We start from the raw sequence: 18,790 nt of genomic DNA, 5'->3' as shown, positions 1-18,790 counted from the left end.
ATATTTACAAGGGCATCCTTAGTAAGCATACGCCATGGTAAAGAAACTTTAAAAAAATAAACGATAGAAGAGATGTTTTCAGCTTAGAAAAAGAGCAACATGGTGAGCCCCTAAGGTGACAATCTCTCTTAGTAAGTCACTTGGGTGCCTCATCGCTCAAGATCCATAAAATACTTATCCAATATCAAATCATAGAGTCCTAAAGAGTAAACATTGGCCAATTTACTGAGAATACCATGGAGATTTGGTAGAAGACAGTACGAACAAGGGGGGAAAAGAAAAATCATTAACTAGGGAACAAGGAGTAAAATGAAGCACTAATATTTTTCAACCCAATAATTTCAAACAAGATTAGCAAAGAACAAACAACGAGAAACATTAAACAAACTGTGTGACACCGATGCAATCAATCAAACACACAACAAACATAACTGACACAAACAAATAACTCCACAGACCTCAGAATCATCTCAATTTGAGGTAACACCCGAAACAATCTTCCCAATGGTTTGAACATCAGTCTTGAATGACTTAGCCAGCACCTCACTGTCGATCCCACTTGCAAACAATGTCTTGGGAAAAGAAACAGTACCGGCATTAGCACTTCCAAATGCCGATAGAGCGACAGCAGGATACTTGCCTTTGTTCACCTGGAAGTGCACTAAACCCTTTGGAAACACAAACATGTCACCGGTCTCAAGAACTTGAACAAAAAGCTTGTTGCTAGAGTCGACTAAACCAACCTCAAGCTGTCCTTGGATGACGAGCAAGAGCTCAGCAGAGCGAGGGTGAGTATGAGGGGGGTTTATGCCATCACGGGCAAATTGAAGTGAAGCATAGGACACACTTAGGCCTGTTAAAGCCGGGAATTCAATTTGGCTAGCTTTCGTTACTTTAAAGGTTGCATTATTGGGGGAACCCCACAGAGATTGTTTCAGACCTTTGAAGGTGAAGAAGTTGGCATCTGGGGTGACTCCATTGGGGACTATGAAATCTGATAAAATGTCTGGATCTGCAGCATTCGCAATCAAAATTGTTGCGGAAATTATTGCTAGAACTAGAGATAAATTGAAAGCCATGTCTCAGTTTGAAGAGCTAATGATGGATGATTTACTCGATGATGAGTTACGTTGAAGGATGTGAGGGGTATAAATAGGCTTTCATGAGGGATGAAGATATCAAGGGTGCAGAGCTGGTATGAATGAATATCCATAATGGAGTGCCGGCTGTAGCACAATGCATGTGTATTATATAATTAAAATTAACTTCAAGGTGTTGTAAGTTATGCGTGCTTCTTACTCAGGATTCTTTTATGCTCTAGTCTAAGCTAATTCCAAGAAATGAATAGACAAAAAATCATGTTGGGCTGTATATAGTTGATAAAGTATTGAGATATGGCGTTTATTGATGAGTAACAATAAATAACTACAAGGATGTGTTTACATATTCACATATGGTATTCTTATTCTTCTATATGAGACAGTTATCATCATCTCTTCATAGCATCTTTCGCCCAAAACAGTATAACAATCTTTAGACTGTCTACGTGAATCCTCTTTATCCTAAATAGATTATAAATGATGAGTAGTTGACTGGGTCTAATAGTGCCTCGGATACTGTTAATTGGCATCTGCACATAGGTTTTACCTTTAATAACAACTTTCACTCAGAACTTTATAACAATGTTCAGATTGTCAGTTAACAGTACTTTTTGCATGAGCAAATTTGATTCTTTGATACTAAAACTCATAATGCATTCAGGTTATGGTTCCATTAATTTATGTTCATAACACCTTTCTACAAAAAACAGTAGCTAAGGATATAATAATTTACGAGTGAGTCAAAATTGGAGTGGGAATCAACAAATAGAAGACTCTGTCAATCTCAAAAGATCGATCCAATTCCAAGAACTTGCTACTGTTTGTTCTTTGATCAATAGCGGCTATTTTTATTCTTCTATGTAAGACAGTTATCATCCTCTCTTCATAACATCTTTCACCCAAAACAGTATAACAATCATTAGATTGTCTACGTGAATCCTCTTTATATGAAATAGATGATTAAAGATGAGTAATTGACTGGGTCTAATGGTGCCTCGGATACTGTTAATTGACATCTGCATATTTGTTTTTTCCCCCTTCAATAACAACTTCTATACTAAAAACTTTATAACAATCTTTAGATTGTCGGCATGAATCCTCTTTCTTTACGACACTATTCTTATCTCTATTAGTAACAAGAACCATGTCCTTTTCACTGTATCAATCAGTGTTCGTTAAGTCTAACAGTAGTTCTCATTGATATAACCGTGTCATATGCTAATTTCGTATTTTGTATTGTTCTGGTTATCAGAAAGCTTATAGTTACGACAAAATTTCAGGAATGTTGTTGGACTATAGGAGTAACTGAATTTGGTTACTCTCCGAGGGACACTTTTGCACCTCATAATCGATGCAATCAGCAATAGTATCCAATGAATTCGATCATGACATCTTTTGCAAATTAATTAACTAGGGTTATGCTTTTAAGAACAGAATGAGGACTAGTTGGGGGAGAAAAAACGGAAGACGTACCAGTCATATTGTTTCAGCAGAAATCAAGGAGTATCATGAACTCCTAATCTGACAATGTTATCATGTAGAACTGAGTCAAATAATATAAGACCTCATCAACCTCAAATAAATTGACACCATTCTGAGAAATTGCTATGCATGTCCTCAGGGAGTTGATAGGTTGATTATACATTTTCTATTGATGGTTTTAGCGGTTAACATCAGAAGCAACCTTATGATCCATTATAATCTTAAAAGGATACATCAGCAAGGAGACATCAAGGAAAAGGGAAGTGCCGATACTATCAGAAAGAAAATTTCTGATAGTATCAGCAAGGACATTTTCTATTAATGGTCATCCAAAGCTCTTTCTTAACCATAAGCATGCATGTCTGTTTTCTGAGAAAAAAATTTCTGCATGTCTTTTCTGTTGGATGTTACTGAAATTGGCAGTTATAAGTCTTTGCTTGAGTGAAGTCATTGATGCTAAAGCAGTAATGCATTCAGGATTACATGCATGAGTTTGATGGTAATATTCGACTTTCATGATAGGATTATGTGCATGATTTGCAACATATATATTGGTCCTAAATATAAGTGGAGTGACAAATCACAAGTTGGGAGTAGAAATTATGTTAAGCTGGAAAGAGTATTGATTAACCACGAGTGGTTGGCGTTGTTTGAAGAATCTTTTCTTGACTTCCTAAATCCTGATATTTCAGACCATTCCTCCTCAGTTCCAAAATTTCAAAATGTAATAATGACGAGAAGTTCCTTTAAATTTTGCGTACGACGCATGGAAGGTTAAATTTGTTGGATCTCCTATGCATGTCTTTACAAGGAAACTCAAACAGGTGAAATATGCTCTCAAGATATTTCACAAAGGGAAATATGATGGTTTGAGGAGTAGAGTTAACAATGCAAGAGAGGATGTTGAAAGTATTCGGAAACTTCTTTAATCTTCACTAAATAATAGTGAACTGCATGAATTTGAGGCTCTATGTATTTAAAAACATAAAAAAATGCTACATTCTGAGATAATAAATTTATAAGGCGAAGGACGCGGAGCAACGAAATTATTGCCATTCAATGTATTCATAATAATGAAGGGGTCAGGTAACCAAAAGAAGGGATATACAAGAGGAGGTTATCAAGTTCTTCGCTGAAATGTTGTCTAAACAGGGATCATGTCAGGAGGTGGACAAGAAGGTATTTGATAATGGCAATAAGATATCAATTGATGGGTGTTTTGATCTGTGTAGAGTAGTATCTCGGCCCTCTTTGTTTTCTTCAACGTTCTATAAAGTAGCGTGGTGTTGCAGCGGAAGGGCTTCACAGACACAGAAGATGTCTATACAAGAGTGGACAAATAGAAAACAGTACACCAGGATTTAACGTGGTTTGGTCAGTATGACCTACGTCCACGGGCGAGAACAGCAGAGAAATTCACTAATCACCACAAGAGAAGAATACAAAAGAGGAGACCACTCTCTAACCAGAGACTCTCACAAAGAAAGGGACAAAAACTTTCTATCTCACTCTCTTCTCTCTCTATTTTCTTTTTCTCCGACTGATGCATTAAACCCTCTCCCCTCATCCCCCTTATATAGTCATAAGAAAATAATAAAATATACAAAAGGGGTTGGTGAGGCTTTGAGAAATGTGCTGTTAATTTTGAAAAGCAATCCCAAATTAGGCAGATGAAGACATTTTCAAAGTCACGTTTCTCACAAATCTCCACCTTGACTTTGAAAATGAAGATCTTCTCTTTACTCTTGCTGTCTCGCCAGAATCCCCGTACGGGCTTAACCTCCGCTTTGTCGAACTCCAAGCAATTCGAGACAATGTTCGAACTTGCGCGAAGGTACGGGCTTCGTCATCATATCTGCTGGATTATCTGTAGTACCAATCTTCTCAATCCTGATGACTTTAATTTATCTGATGAAATGATATCTGACATCTATATGTTTGGTTCTTTCATGATACATCTGATGCTTCGTCAAATGTATAGCACTCTGGCTATCACAAAATACCGTAGTAACACCTTGGTGTAAGCCGAGATCTTCAACCAAATAGCTTCTTTCACTGCTTCTGTCACTACCATATACTCTGCCTCTGTGGTAGACAAAACAACTGTCGACTGTAGAGTCACCTTTCAACTATGACACTACCTGAAAGAGTGAATATATAACCTGTCAGGGATCGTCTCTTATCCAAATCGCCCGCATAATCTGAATCAGAATAGCCAAGTATTCTGCAATCTGAGTCTGTGTTCCTGGCAAAATACAAACCAATATTAGCAGATCCTCTCAAATATCTAAGTATCCATTTCACAGCCTGCCAAGGGACCTTTCCAGGCTTATGCATGTATCGACTCACAACACTGACTGCATGTGAAATATCTGGACGGGTGCAAACCATCGCATACATAATGCTTCCAACTGCACTCGCATAAGGAACACAAGACATGTACTGCTCCTCCTCAGTCTGAGGTGACAAATCTGCTGAAAGACGAAAATGGGCGGCAAGCGGAGTCTTCACAGGCTTGGCATCAAGCATGCCAAATCTCTCCAACACCTTATTGATGTATTTCTCCTGAGATAGGAATAAACTTTCTTCTTGCCTGTTCCTATGGATCTCTATCCCTAAAATCTTCTTTGCTGCTCCCAAGTCCTTCATCTCAAACTCATGTTTGAGTTGAGATTTTAACTCGTTGATTTCTGACATATCCTTAGTTGCAATCAACATGTCATCAACATACAAAAGTAAATATACAAAAGAACCATCATTGAGCTTTTTATGATAAACATAACTATCATATTTACTCCTAGAGTAACCATGCTCAATCATGAAAGTATCAAATCTCAAATACCACTGCCTCGGAGACTGTTTTAACCCATAAAGGGATTTCTTCAACCTGCACACATGATCTTCTTTACCTTTAACAATGAACCCCTCTGGTTGATGCATAAAGACCTGCTCCTCAAGCTCGCCATGTAGAAAAGCTGTCTTCACATCAAGTTGCTCAAACTCCAAATTAAAATGAGCAACCATGGCAAACAACACGCGGATTGAGGTGTGTTTTACAACTGGAGAGAATACTTCATTGAAGTCCACACCTTCGGTCTGACTGTAGCCTTTAGCTACCAAGCGTGCCTTGTACCTTACAGAATCTGTATCCGGAGCTCCTTCTTTCTTCTTGAAGACCTATTTACAGCTAACGATCTTCTGTCCCCTTGGTGGCTTCACTAGCTCCCATGTCTGGTTCTTATGAAGAGACTCCATCTCTTCAGTCATTGTAACAGTCTAATTTGCAGCATCATTGCCACTAATAGCCTCCTTATATGTAGAAGGCTCTGGAACCTTAATCAATTCTGCTACACTCAAAGCATAAGCAAGCATGTTTGTATAGCGTTGAGGCGGTCAGATCTGCCATTTTGTTCTCCCGGTGGCAATATTATACTGTTGCTCTTACGGTGTATCAGCATCTGAAGTTGAACCTTCCTCAGTATCAACTGGTTCAACATGAGCGCTCTCAAGCACTCTCTTTGAAGTTGAGTTTTCTAGCTCCACCTGCTTGCTAGACTCATTTTCAGTGCCTGTAGTATCAATAACAAACTTCTTTCTCAGGTGAAGCATGGATTTTTCATCAAAAGTAACATCCCTACTAATAATAAACTTATGTGACTTGGGATCAGAACACTACAATCTATATCCCTTCACCCCAGTAGCATATCCTAGAAAGATAGCTTTCTTTGCTCTGGGTTCGAGCTTATCATCACTAACATGAAAATAAGCAGAGCAACCAAATACTCTTAAATGAGAGTAATTAGCAGGGGCACCAGACCATACCTCTTCTGGAGTCTTGAAATTAATTGCTGTAGAAGGAGATCTGTTTATTAAATAGCAAGCTGTATTGACTGCCTCGATCCAAAAGTCTTTTGACAAACCGGCATTAGAGAGCATGCACCGAGCTCTCTCTAAAAGTGTTCTGTTCATCCTTTCTGCAACTCTATTTTGCTGTGGTGTATGCCGAACTGTACGATGACGCACAATATATTCATTCTTGCAGAACTGATCAAACTCTGTAGAACAAAACTCCATCCCATTGTCGGTTCTGAGGCGCTTCACTTTCTTTCCTGTTTGCTTCTCAATCATAACCTTCCATTGCTTAAAGGTTGCAAACACATCACTCTTATGCTTCAAAGGATACACCCAAACTTTTCTGGAATAATCATCAATCAATGTTAGCAGAAAACGAGCTCCACCTTTCGATGGAACCTGAGAGGGACCCCAAACATCTGAATGGATATAATCTAAAGTACCCTTGGTTCTATGGACACCGGTACTAAAGAATACTCTATGGTGTTTACCGAAAACACAATACTCATAAAAGTCTAATTTGCTGGTTTTCTGACCACAAAGCAGACCTTGTTTGCTTAATATATCCAGTCCTCTCTCACTCATATGCCCTAACCGCATATGCCATAAATGTGTAGTGTCTGAATCTGAATCCTCTGAGGATGACACTGCTGCAGCACCTGTCACTGTACTACCTTCAAGGATATAGAGGGTATTTACCTTCTTTCCTTTCATCACAACAAGAGAGCCTTTACTAACTCTCAAAACTCCACCTTCAGCCAAAAACTTAAAACCATTTGAGTCAATGGTGCCTAAAAAAAATGAGGTTCTTCTTTAACTCTGGAATATGACGGACATTGCTCAATGTTCTAACAATACCATCATGAGTTCTAATCTTAATTGATCCGATACCAACAGTCTTGCAAGGCATGTTATTTCCCAACAAGATATTCCCACCATCGATAGACTGATATGTGACAAACCAATTCCTATGCGAACACATATGGTAGGAACAACCCGAATCAAGAACCCACTCATTTTGTGAATGAGTATTAACACTAACTGAAAGAACTTCATGTGAACTAGAAGACTCTTCAGTTACAGTGGCAACTGAAGGTTTCACCTCCCCAGACTTCGATTGTGAATTATCCTTTGCTTTGAGCGCTGGACAATTAGGTTTTATATGCCCATATTTATGATAGTAATAACATTCAACATTTCTTCTTGGCCTGGACTTTGATCTAGACATGTTTCTAGATTTTCCTCTACCACCAACACCCTTTTCAGGACGACCACGAGCGAACAAGCCTTCAGCTTGATCCTCTCCTCCTACGACAGACACTTTCTGCCTTAACTCTTTTGAATGTAAGGCTGATTTGACATCTTCCAAAGAAAGTGTATCTCTACCATATAACATGCTATTGACAAAATTTTCATAGGAATGAGGTAATGAACATAACAAGATGAGTGCTTGATCTTCTTCGTCAATTTTAACATCAATATTCTTTAAATCCATAAGAATAGTGTTAAGTTCATCTAAGTGGTCTTTAATTCGCATACCTTCTTTCATGCGAAAGGTGAAGAGGCGTTGCTTCAAATAAAGCTTGTTTGTCAGAGATTTCGTCATGTACAAGCTCTCCAACTTGAGCCACAAACCGGCAGCGATATCTTCATCGGCAACCTCCCGCAGGACCTCATCGGCCAAACAGAGCTGTATGACACTATGCGTCTTCATCTCCAGCTCTTTTTTCTCATCATCGGGCATAGATTCCGACAACTTATCCTTTCCGGATAAGACCTTGAACAGTCTTTGTTGTACTAGGAGAGCCCTCATTTTTACTCTTCACAAACTGAAGCTGTTTTTCCCATCGAATTTCTTCACTTTGTACTTCGCAGAAGACATCTTGAAGCCAATTGGAACAGTAACTGTATTTATGAACATTAACCGTATTTGTGAACAGTAACCGTACGTATGAATAGTGACCGCACGTATGAATAGTAATAGTACTTTTGAATAGTACCGTACCGTGAATAGTATCCAGTGCCTTTAAAGAGTAAATGATAATCTAGCTTATTTTCTGATGTGGAGGATCCACTTTTAGTGACAGCCACAGAGCATACGATAAGCAGATACACGTACTCTAACATGGCTCTGATACCAGTTTGTTGCAGCGGAGGGGCTTCACAGACACAGAAGATGTCTATACAAGAGTGGACAAATAGAAAACGGCACACCAGAATTTAACGTGGTTCAGTCAGTATGACCTACGTCTACGGACGAGAACAACAGAGAAATTTACTAATCACCAAAAGAGAAGAATACAAAAGAGGAGATCACTCTCTAACCAGAGACTCTCACAAAGAAAGGGACAAAAACTTTCTATCTCACTCTCTTCTCTCTCTATTTTCTTTTTCTCCGACTGATGCATTAAACCCTCTCCCCTCATCCCCCTTATATAGTCATAAGAAAATAATAAAATATACAAAAGAGGTTGGTGAAGCTTTGACAAATGTGCTGTTAATTTTGAAAAGCAATCCCAAATTAGGCAGATGAAGACATTTTCAAAGTCACGTTTCTCACACGTGGCATATCATGGGAAAGGATTTATGTGCAGACGTGCAAAGTTTCTCGCATCAAGGAAAATTATCGAGGGAGGTAAATTCCACTGCCATTGCTTTAATCCCAAAAATTCTGGCACCTAATCATGCCTCTGATTATAGACCCATTGCTGCTTGCAATGTCCTATAAAAGTGCTTATAAAACATTCTTACTGCCAGATTGAGGAAGGTGATGGTTGAGATGTATACTCCCTTAGCTCAGGATTTGAGGGACTAATTTCAAAACATGGATGATCTAAGGAACTAATAACAGAAAACCCCTTGATTATATTGGTCATATTTGTCTTTTATTTGTGTCTGAAAATTAGAACTGTGAAGAAGTGTATATGCTCCTAGTTTGTCAATTTTTCCTCGGTACATAATTACCATCATGCTTCAAATGTTTCATGAGAACTTTAGCATTTTCTTCTCCTATTATACACGGCAGTTATTTTCGTCAAAGACTACAGTAAGTCATAGAAGAGATCAAATGACCAAAGGATGCAAAGAAGACGATATAGTCGAAAGCAAATCCAAAATATCGGGGAACGAGTTTCCTTTCTATACTCAATTCTATTACACACTTCAGATTTACCTTTGTGCGGATCAAAAGCTTAAACATATACATCACAATTAATCACAAACTAGCATCACTTTTGATATATGATAACAAAATCATATATGAAATCAATCTCAAGCAATCAAAGAAAACCCACAACCAAATCACAACACAATACAAAAACATCAAACTAATTTCAATTAACTACCCTGCAGTTCTTCCTTATCTCCCCTTGATTCCCTGTAAGCACTCCAATTCTCCCCATCTTGACCATTGCTGCCGCAAACTCCTCCCTCCAAACCTCCGGGCTTTCCACATGCCGTTCGACCATCCACGCAGTCCAAGGATCCTCGACCAATGTCTGGTCCGATCTCAACAACCCTTTACCCTTCATCAAGTTCTCATAATACTTCACATCCAAATGATAAACTCCCTTGACATCCAATGCTACTAAAGGATCTAGTCCTCTCTTTGCAGCTTTTGAAATAGGCAGACATTTTGTTTTTAGGAATTTCGCGAACTTGGGATTCATCGAAGGGTCCTGAGTGTGAGTGGAGTTGAAGCTGTAGAGCCTGGAAGTGAAGGAAGAGCAGTGGGAGACGCCGATGGAGTGAGCTCCTGACAGAGTCACCATGTCCTTGGCTGAGAGTCCTTTTTTCGCGAAGTTTTGAATGAGTTGGGTGCTGGTGAAAGTTGGGAAGGGGAGGTTTTCGAGGACTTCTGATTCGTTGGAGATTCTCCCATCGCGTCTGCCTGCAGGGACTGAGTACCCTGCACCGCCTGCGAGTAGTAATTATCTGGTATGAGCATTTACATATTCAATTCATCTGCTTATCAAATATTCATTTAAAGGTCTTCTAATAGCTCGTGTTATTACTCACAGAATGTTATGATTTGACTTGAGAGTTGAAAAACCAATGCTTTAAACAAAATATTTAAGTTATAGACTTATAGGATGTGTTTGGCAACTTCAAAGTAGAATGTTGCTAGACTAGTTTTATCTTAACTAGCCCAAAGTTGAACCATGTAAGGGTTGGTTCACAACTGAACTAGTTAAGGGGCTAAATTTTGAACTAGAAATAATTAGTTCAGTTTGGGCCTAACTTTTGCCAAACTAAAAATAAATTAGTGGATCAAAATTGTACTATCTGAAACAAGTTAAGTTGCTAAACACACCCATAATATTAGACACAATTCAATTCATACAGTCCTATGTACCTGTGAGGGTCGTGCTGTCGCGAGCTGCAAATGCGATTATGTCTGCACATGAGACTGTTTGTGGGCATTGAGCTTCGACTGCAGCCTTGGCTCTGTCGATGACTTCGTAGCCTTGCAGGCTTGGATTGTTGGCGATGCTGAGCTTTTCTGATTTGCTTCCGGGGATTGAATCAAGAAGGATGGAAGCATCACAACCCTGCGAGTGCAGTGCATTTCAGTATCAGTTTGCTAGTTAGTCTCGCAAACGAAGTACCTTATGCCTGTCAATTTTAAAAACTTATGATAATCTGAAACTTTTGGTATGCATCACACATCCATCACTTCTGCAGGTAATTTTGCACATATTTTGGATTCAAGACACACGTATACAATATACAATGTAAGGATTTGGGGCTTAGTTTTGTGAGAATTTGTATGATTCTAAATAGGGAAATGACTTGCAACCAAAAGCACAAAGAAATAAGCAATTAGAAGACGTTAAGTGTCTCATACCAAAAGACGTTCAAAAAATTTGCATTTCAGTAGCGCATAGAACAATTTTGAAAACTCACTTAAAAAAAAGGAAATTTTGGCATGTATCAGACACTTACTACTCGTGCAGGTAATTGTGCAACAAAAATTTTATGAAGATTACCCTAACAAAGCAATCATGGAAGTGCATCCTTATGAGACTAGCAGCTAAGCCATGATCCTTGACAATAGCCTTAGTAATTATTTTTCGAACAATTTTCTCAGCAAGCGGGCATGTAGATTTATAGAAGTCCGCTTCCAAGGATGAAGATGATTTTTCAGCTAGAAATGCAGCAAAAATGGCAATAAAAATGAGCATAAATGAATGTGTAGCTCCTTTGCCCATAGCTTGAAGATGAATGTGTTTGAGTGAGAAGTCATATTCATTATGAGAGTACATATAAGGAGGAAGAGAGCAAGTGGATGCTTATAATAAGCACACCAATATGCGTGCAAAAATGTTATATTGACTGGTTCTAGCTCATAGTAACTAAAATCATTGGACGTATTTAGAGTAATTTCAGAAGCTGGCTCCATGCAACAATGTGCCAATTACACTCCATCTTAGTGATTATTGGTGGGTTTTTGTTGACAAATTTAGCTCAAAGTTTTGATTAATCTCACCCATGCAAGTATTATATTGACAAGAGAAATTTCTGAGAACTTAATTTATGGTGTTTTTGTTATGGATTGGTTGCATCTTTCCACACTACTTGAAGGTTCTCATGACCAGTTCAATATAAGGGGTGGATGGTTGAGTTAGATGAGAAAAATTTGCAATCTCAATAAAAAAAAATTATTGTCAAGTTTTAACCTTCTTAATCTTTCAACCTGCATTTTTTATTGGCCGAACTTCCTGCACGTCGTGGGCAGACCTGATTATTTATTTATATACGGAAAGGAAAAGATACAAGGAGGGACATAAGGCCGAAACCCCATACAAGAAAGATACTCCTAAAAATAAAGGTGGGAACTTGATAGACTATCAAATACGGCGTAATATGGCTTTCTACAAAATTCTCATTTCGCTACTTGAAATTGCCTTTTTTTATTTTTCTATTGATTTATTTAACTCGCATACGAAAAGACAGAAGACCCAACACGATATAAATGTAAGAAGTCCGACAAGAAATCACATTTCAAATCGACAAACCTGTAAGTATTAGAAGCTCCACTGTACTTAGGAGTCAATATTTTCCTTTGATTATTTAAAATAAAAAATAAAAGTTTAAAATTTCCTTATAATTATAATTATTATTATTATATTTTTGCGAGCCTGATTCTTCCTATATTGAAATTTCCCCAACAACTCTAATAAAACGACAACAAACTTTAAAAAAAAAGAGTAAAAGGCCTAATAGCAAAAGCCGACGTATGAACTTTTCTGAGATATCAAATAGACGATGCTTGTAGATTTCTCGGGAATTCATGACTCAAAGGAAGATGTTGATGAATTTGCTACAGGTGAAGCTCGCTGTTCTGCAGTTTTATAAGGTAGATGATGGTGGAAAGGTTATTAGGTTGAGGAAGGAATGCCCAAATGGGGAGTGTGGGGCCGGGACTTTCATGGCGAACCATAAGATTGGATGACTGGTTGATAACTTGCCAACAAGATTCGTCGTTGGATGAAGTGACATAGCCTAGGCCACTCTTATGTTCATAATAATTGTCGGGCTTCCCTCTTGGTACATAGGCAGGACGGGGTGGAACTCGGATACCTTGACCAAAACGAAGACCTTCACCGAACGTGAGGTTGTATCCTTACTTCTTTATATAGTCACGTGCTTGTAAGCTGTATCTGAAGAAATGTTGTCCAAGTCCTTCATCATCGGCATTAATTTCCAAGAAGAGATTGGAGGGCGGGAATGACTCCCCTTTACCAAATACTATTTTTTTCCACCCCTTGCCTTTGCAGGTAGGACAAGGGTCGTTAGGCTAAAATCTGAATAAGGTTTGTCCGGTATGTGATTGATGGTGTGGCAGAAAACACGTGGGCATACTGAATCGTCTCTCGGTTTACAGGCGTCGACTGGCGACTGAAAGGAAAGTCACTTCTACACGTGAGAGGGTGTCTCCGTATTTTTCGGAAAGTGATTGACAAGTCATGGAGGCATATGGGCAGCTGGCAAGTCACAGAGATCATTAGGATAAAATCTGAATAAGGTTTGTCCGGTATGGACTGAAATGTTGACATATGCTCTGGAGGAGAGGCTTAAGGCCTGGGTCGAGTCCTTAACTTAGTCAACAGCAGGGAATGTCCCTCAAGTCGTCTCCGAGAATTACCCAGTGAGTGGTCGAGTGCCCTAAGTGGGTCGTCCTCGGCGATAGGGTCGACTGATCCCGCCTTTCGTATCGGCATGAAAAAAGGTCGACTTGATGAGTCGGCGGGGTCGAGGCCTCTGTTGGGCTTGGCCCACTCAAGTGGGTTTGAGGTTATTTTGCTAGGACTCTTATTGTATCATTTTGCAAAAGCCCGTATCTTGGGTGAGTGAACACCATAATAAAACTTCATCAGCATTACTTTATACGTTTATGAATACAAGGATTCTGAACCACCTTTACAATACGGTGAAGTTTCTTTGCAGACAAATGGGGCACTACTCACGTAAGCCAAACCTTTTACTAAATATTATTATAAAGAAACATGAGTGATAGAGCAATTAACATCAATGACAAATGATGAAAATGACACCTAACCATTTCCTCCAAGTAAGTTGCTTTAAAGAGGTAGTATAAAATAAGACAATTTATTAGAGTCTAGTTGAGAACGGACCTTCGACGCCGAAGAACTTGAGCTAGAAAAAAGCGACCGTGATTTGGACCGCAGCAATCGAGACCGAGATCGAGACCGGGGCCGCGATCACGATCGGGACCGAGATCAGAGTGAGAGAGTGCGGACTGCGGAGTGCTGCCTGCGGATTTGAAGAAGTGATGAAGTGCTGCAGCTGCAGCTGGGCCAGATTTGTGGAATTGGGCTGGGGGCTGCGGGCTTGGAGAGTTGGAGACTTGGGAGATAGGGATTAGGATTAGGTATCTCAATTTGAGGGATTTTACTTAGTGAACGGGTCGGGTATGGTATGGGCCAAAATTATAGTGTTAAGTGATGCGGTCGGTTCGGACGGTTTAGGGTAAAAAGTTTTCAACCCGATCCAAACTGATTTACAAATAAAACCAACCCGAATCGCTAATTTTCGATCGGTTTTTTGGTTTGGACCGAACCATGTACAACCCTAAATATCATATTTAGATCAAAATGCCCAGTTGAATCAAAATTTGGATTTCGTACCTTTTAGATTATTATTTTTTAGTCTATTAGCGGATCACATTTTTGTGCCTATTAGTGGATCAAAATGGGGTGTTTTTTTTTTTTTGCATTTTTATTTAATGACAATAAAACCCTACAATTGAAATCCCAACACCAAAATCCGTAAATCGACCAAATTAGAAGAGATCTAGCAAACTAATGAAAAGGGAAGCAATTAGAACTTAGAACTCGACGACCTTTAGTTCTTATTACCTAATTCCAATAATATGTCTCTTCTCTGAAACATAAAAAGATTAAAACTTTTGACCAAACCAAATTATAAGAGATCTAGCAACCCAACAACAAAAACCCCTAAAAATGACCAAACCAAATTGTAAGAGATCTAGCAACCCAAAAAAACTATAAAATAACAAATTAAATGAAGTTTCCTACCTCAAATCAACAACTGTAACTGCTCAAAAATAGGACGAGATGCGGTCGACTTTGCGGCTGGGGTGAAAGTGAGAGTTTTTCCTGAGCGCTCGTGTTACGGGAGGGAAAAAAATACTGTTGGAGATTAATAAACGGCTAAATACCCATATTGGTATTTTAATTTCACTCCCTTTATCAAGAATGTATTTTAATTAGGCAAATCTGCTTTAAGGCATTTTAATTGATTCAACTTAACAACAAGGTCATTTTTCTCGTCGGCGACCAGTTTTCCGGCGAGAGCTCGTCACGTGAGTGGCACGTGATGACTTAAACTGTTTTTTAGCTGCTGATGTGGCACGGATCTGTCCTATTTTGGGTGAATTGGGATTTTTAGAGGGTTAATTCCCGTCTTTAAACACTGCCACGTTAGAAAATCCGTGCCACATCAGTAGCTAAAAAACAGTTTAAGTCATCACGTGCCACGCACGTGACGAGCTCTCGTCGAAAAACTGGTCGCCGATGAGAAAAAGGGCCTTGTTGGTAAGTTGAATCAATTAAAATGCCTTAAAGCAGGTTTGCCTAATTAAAATACATTCTTTGTAAACGGGGTGGAATTAAAATACCAATATGAATATTTAGCCATTAATAAACTATCAAAATTGTTCTCTAATTTCTTTTATTTTGGGTGTGAGCTGGAACCTGCCCTTTTCTTCTCAAAAGTAAAATAAAACTAATGAAAACCAAAGAAACAGACTAGCTAGTAAAGAAAACATGGAAGGATCTCCAACACGTACGATAGATTCTGATTCAAATTCTTCGCTACAAATTAAAGCAAAACAAACCTAACGATACCGCTGCGTAGTAATTATCCATGAGTCAACGTCGCATACAAAGGCTTTGTTTAGAGAATAAAGCGGTGTCTGCCGGTGCCGAGTCCGACGAACAGAGGTCGTTGGCGCGCCGCCCCTGTCATGAATCGCTGTCCGACCATGAATCGCGACGATTCCGGCTTCGACCAGAAAACATGTGGCCCGACCTCCGGGCACAAGATGGCTCGCTGGCAACGCAACAAATACCCCATGCGATGTTGTGTCTTCGCATGGGAGCAGAGCGCTCTTCCTTCTCGGAGCAGTGTATCAGACGGGCTCATCCCACCCCTGCACAGATCCAGCGAACGGCGTCGGCCAGCCCGCCGTAAGGTCGACACACTCAGTTCACACACTTGCAACCAATCTCATGATCCCGTCGGAGGTTACCCTTCGTACGTGTACCCCCCTGGTGCCACGCGGCCCGGACAGTCGGCAGGCCCAGCACCGCGTCGCTTAGAAGGCGGTGTAATGCGCGTTCTCTCGCGCCGCACTTCTCCCGCTGGCCGACACGCTGGCCGGCACACGATGGACGCCGCGGACCCCGCCGGCGACCATCGCCCGCGCCCGTCTTTAGTCGCCCGGTCCACCGCGCCCACTGAATCGAGACTTCGATATGTTCGGACCCGCCACGACCGGTTGCAGCTCAGCGCGGGTTCGAGGTCGGCGATGGGGGTGAACGCAGCCGGACACGGTCGGCGTTGCTGTACATCACGTCGCAGGGCGGTCCGTAGATCGCCACGCGTAGCCCACGGTGTCCGCCACCTGCTCCCGTCCGTACGCGTCGCTTGTGACGGTAGGTGCACTTGTCGTGACCGATTGAGGAGGCGATTTCGAGCCGAGCTGGTCTTGGATAGTCGGCGATGACTGACGGTGGCGCCGTTGGCGGCGAACAGCCTCGCGCGCGCCTCGCCGATGCCGCTGGCTGCTTCCGGTGATGATCACCACCTTTACCTCAAAATGTGAGACAGGAAGAAACAAAAAAAAAACAATAGATGCATGCAAATTACGATCGAAACCAGAGGGAACAAAAATTAAATTAAATTAAATTAAATTAAATTATAGAGAGAGAGAGAGGGCCTGCTACCTTAGCTCTGGCATGGCCTTGCGGTCGTCTTCTCATTCAGGCCAAGTCCTGCATCCTTCGCTTATATATATGGACTACGAGTCTACGACCATAGATGGAGAGGACAAGTTTTATCTATTTTCTCGTTGCTCGTGGAGCACGAGCTGCTTTTTTTTAGTATAACGAAATTACGTACATGAGCAGAGAATTCTTTTAATATAATCGAGTTAGAAGCCTTAAGCACGCGATGATTTTATATATATAGGGACGAACAGGGGTGTCCATCCGGGTCGGTCCGGTCCGGAAGGAAAACCGGGTCCGGGCCGGGCAAAACCAGACCCGCACCTGAGCGGTTCTGGCTCTGGGCCGGACCGTTTTTTTTATTTTTTTTTTAACTTTTTAAATTTTTAAAAAAATAATAAATTATAAAATATACATAAAAAGTACAGAAAATGACATAAATTTTTTTAATAACTTGAAATGCCATAAAGTACAAGTACAAAAAATTATAAAAATAAAAGATGATAAAGATAAATTTTTTTATTAATAATCAGTAAATTCTTTACAAGTATAAATTTATTTCGAAATTCGTCGCATCACAATAGATGAGTAAATCCCAACTAGGTTGGCTAAATTTATTTCGAAATTCGTCGCATCACAATAGATGAGTAAATCCCAACTAGGTTGGCACCTACTCACCCATATCACTATCGATGAGTAAATCCCAACTAGGTTGGCACCTACTCACCCATATCACTATCATTTGTAACTTTTTCCGAAACAATTCATTACAAATTTAAAGCTAAGAAATAAAAATTACAATTTGATGAATATTATCTAATCTTTATTTCTATCTGCTAGTCACAACTCTTTAAATTTATCTTCAATTATAGCAATCCGATCGATGCATTGTGTTCGCTTCTCGTACCTCCACCAATCTTGTAAGCATATCATCGCTTGTACAGTATACAGATCTAAGCATGTCCCGTGGTCGTCGATCAAACGTCCTGCTATGCTGAAGGCGGATTCCGAAGCTATCGTCAAAACCTGCACTGATAGTAAGTCACGAACCATGGTAGAAAGTATAGGATATGAAACTGATCCATATACTCTTCACCATTGCAAAATATCTAAAGTTTTTCCTTGACATTTAACTAAGAAAGCAGAAAAATATTCATCTAATTCAGAAACCTCTAATCCTGAATCAATTCTAGATCCACCAGTTAGTTAAGTTATCATTGCATACCTATCAAAACTTATACTTTTACCTCGACCTGTGCTCGAAACCGAAGGCGCTGAAGCTGTTGACTGTTGTGCAGCTACACTATGTCTAGCTGCATACTCATCATATAATGTTTGAAAATAATTTCTAATAGATAAATGATGAGAAGTAGCAGTAATGGTGGAACCATCATCTAAGTCTATAATCTGTCCACCATACAATGACTGTAACAAACTTCGAAGACCAATATCCTTCAAACATGGATCAATAAGAACCCCAAACAAAAAATATGAGGAATAAGCCTAAAATACTTATTAAATTTGCTCTCCATTTGAAAAATTACATTTCCAAAAATATCATCCATACGATCTTTGGCCAAATTTTTTTGAATATTTAAAATTTGTAAAGCAGCTAAAGTAATAGTTGGATAATAACAACCAGATAATAACATAGTGGCATCATAAAAAACTTATAATATCTCATTTAATTTATATATAATTGTCCATTTATCTTCACTTATTCCATAAGTGCTACCAGAGCTAGAACTAGAAGTATAAAAATTTATAAAATCATTTATAATTTCTTTATATTCTATTGCTATACTTAACATTGCATATGTGGAATTTCACCTATGATCAACATCTTTTGGAATTAGTCTAGGC

At 39.5% G+C, this 18,790-nt stretch overlaps 2 protein-coding genes across 2 annotated transcripts; both read right to left on the bottom strand.

The window, feature by feature from the left end:
* Positions 346-1,286, bottom strand: LOC109829703 (germin-like protein 9-3). Its single transcript, XM_020396744.1, has one exon. The coding sequence runs from the start codon at positions 1,077-1,079 to the stop codon at positions 471-473; it is 609 nt and encodes a 202-aa protein (XP_020252333.1). The 5' UTR covers positions 1,080-1,286; the 3' UTR covers positions 346-470.
* On the bottom strand, positions 9,544-13,927 carry LOC109831927 (peroxidase 5-like). The gene is made up of 3 exons (XM_020399407.1): positions 11,423-13,927; positions 10,789-10,984; positions 9,544-10,350 (listed from the first exon to the last, which is right to left on the bottom strand). The coding sequence occupies exons 1-3, from the start codon at positions 11,696-11,698 to the stop codon at positions 9,767-9,769; spliced, it is 1,056 nt and encodes a 351-aa protein (XP_020254996.1). The 5' UTR covers positions 11,699-13,927; the 3' UTR covers positions 9,544-9,766.

This window comes from Asparagus officinalis, chromosome 2, assembly GCF_001876935.1.
Source record: "Asparagus officinalis chromosome 2, Aspof.V1, whole genome shotgun sequence".
Lineage (NCBI taxonomy): Eukaryota > Viridiplantae > Streptophyta > Magnoliopsida > Asparagales > Asparagaceae > Asparagus > Asparagus officinalis.
This window is presented reverse-complemented; position numbering and strand designations above follow the sequence as displayed.

What these genes read in the sequence shown, in the direction of transcription:
- LOC109829703 (XM_020396744.1), bottom strand. Translation starts at nt 1,079, where the DNA reads ATGGCTTTCAATTTATCTCTAGTTCTAGCAATAATTTCCGCAACAATT.
- LOC109831927 (XM_020399407.1), bottom strand. Translation starts at nt 11,698, where the DNA reads ATGTACTCTCATAATGAATATGACTTCTCACTCAAACACATTCATCTT. An exon ending in TCCATGATTGCTTTGTTAGG is followed by an intron (nt 10,985 to 11,422) that starts GTAATCTTCATA and finishes CTGCACTCGCAG; the next exon opens with GGTTGTGATGCTTCCATCCT. An exon ending in CGACAGCACGACCCTCACAG is followed by an intron (nt 10,351 to 10,788) that starts GTACATAGGACT and finishes TACTACTCGCAG; the next exon opens with GCGGTGCAGGGTACTCAGTC.